The sequence below is a fragment of the Buceros rhinoceros genome, unplaced genomic scaffold (genome assembly GCF_000710305.1).
Source record: "Buceros rhinoceros silvestris isolate BGI_N320 unplaced genomic scaffold, ASM71030v1 scaffold11492, whole genome shotgun sequence".
NCBI lineage: Eukaryota > Metazoa > Chordata > Aves > Bucerotiformes > Bucerotidae > Buceros > Buceros rhinoceros.
This window is the reverse complement of record NW_010397210.1, coordinates 41065-42063: the sequence shown is the minus strand read 5'-3', so window position 1 is coordinate 42063 and position 999 is coordinate 41065. Positions and strand designations below refer to the sequence as shown.

Genomic DNA, 999 nt, shown 5'->3' with positions numbered 1-999 from the left:
TTTTAGAGCACAAGGTTACTCACCCAGCAGGTAAAGTCTTTAGTCACTCAAAACTTGCATTTTTCCATGACGTTTTTTGTGTGTTTAATGTGGAGTCTGGTGCTGTTAGTAGAGAGCACAGGTACAAATACTGGACTGTTTGGTGTGCAGGATCAATGAAATCCTAGATAACCTTGTTTGTTTTGAGATCCTGTTACTGCTTCTGTAGAAATGCAGAAAGTGAAGTCCCAAAAGATGTGACGCTATGGAATTTCTCGCTATGTTTTAGTCTTCGAATGAGGCCCACCTGCACTTTGTTTTCTAGCTGTGCTTGTACACAGATGAAAGACAGTAATTCCTTCCTTTAATGTTTTCCAGGTTATTCAGCATTAATTCTCATGTCAGCAGAAAGCCCAACCATCACAGTTCGTCTTGTTCGCTCTTTTGAACACCGCAATTTCAGACCTGTGGTGTATCATGGAGTTAACTTGGATCAGACTGTAAAGCAGTTCATCGCTTTTGTGCGGAAGGGTGAGGGGCGCTTGTCTCATTCATTTGTTTCAGTCCCATGTGTTGCTGTCTCTGCACAAGGGAGTGGAGGGGAGCAAACGAATGGGAATTCTGTGGCTTTGGTAGAGAAGCCAGATCTGTGTTTACATCCCCTGGGTGCTCTCCTCCCTTGTAGAGAGGTCTGGAGTTAATAAGCGCTTCCACGGTCAGTGTGCCATGCCTGAATTTGGACAGGCTGCTCCCCCTGCCCAAATCCCCTTGTTTAGTCAAAAAGAGACGAGAGCATTGCTGCGTTTGGCTCAGTGCCTCATGCTCCTTGAGTGGTGCTGTCAGACAGCTATTCCTGAATTAGCAGGAGTACATGAATAGAATGTAGAGAGCGTTTGATCCTTGGGAACTACATCAATATGTGGAATGTGGGAACACCAGTCTGTTTGGTCTTTGTGAGGACAGAGGGTCTTGAAAAATTGGTTTTGGCACTGTGAGGTCTCACTGTGCGTGTTTCCTGCT

The 999-nt window shown here is 45.2% G+C and overlaps 1 protein-coding gene across 1 annotated transcript in view; it reads left to right on the top strand.

Annotated features, from left to right (window-relative positions):
- The first annotated feature begins 362 nt into the window (after positions 1–362).
- LOC104502233 (chromosome unknown open reading frame, human C2orf76) overlaps positions 363–999 on the top strand; it is a 9271-nt gene continuing 8634 nt past the window's right edge. Inside the window, exon 1 of the mRNA XM_010146177.1 lies at positions 363–510. Coding sequence (XP_010144479.1) covers positions 378–510 — 133 coding nt within the window. The 5' untranslated portion in view covers positions 363–377. The remainder of the gene's footprint in view (positions 511–999) is intronic.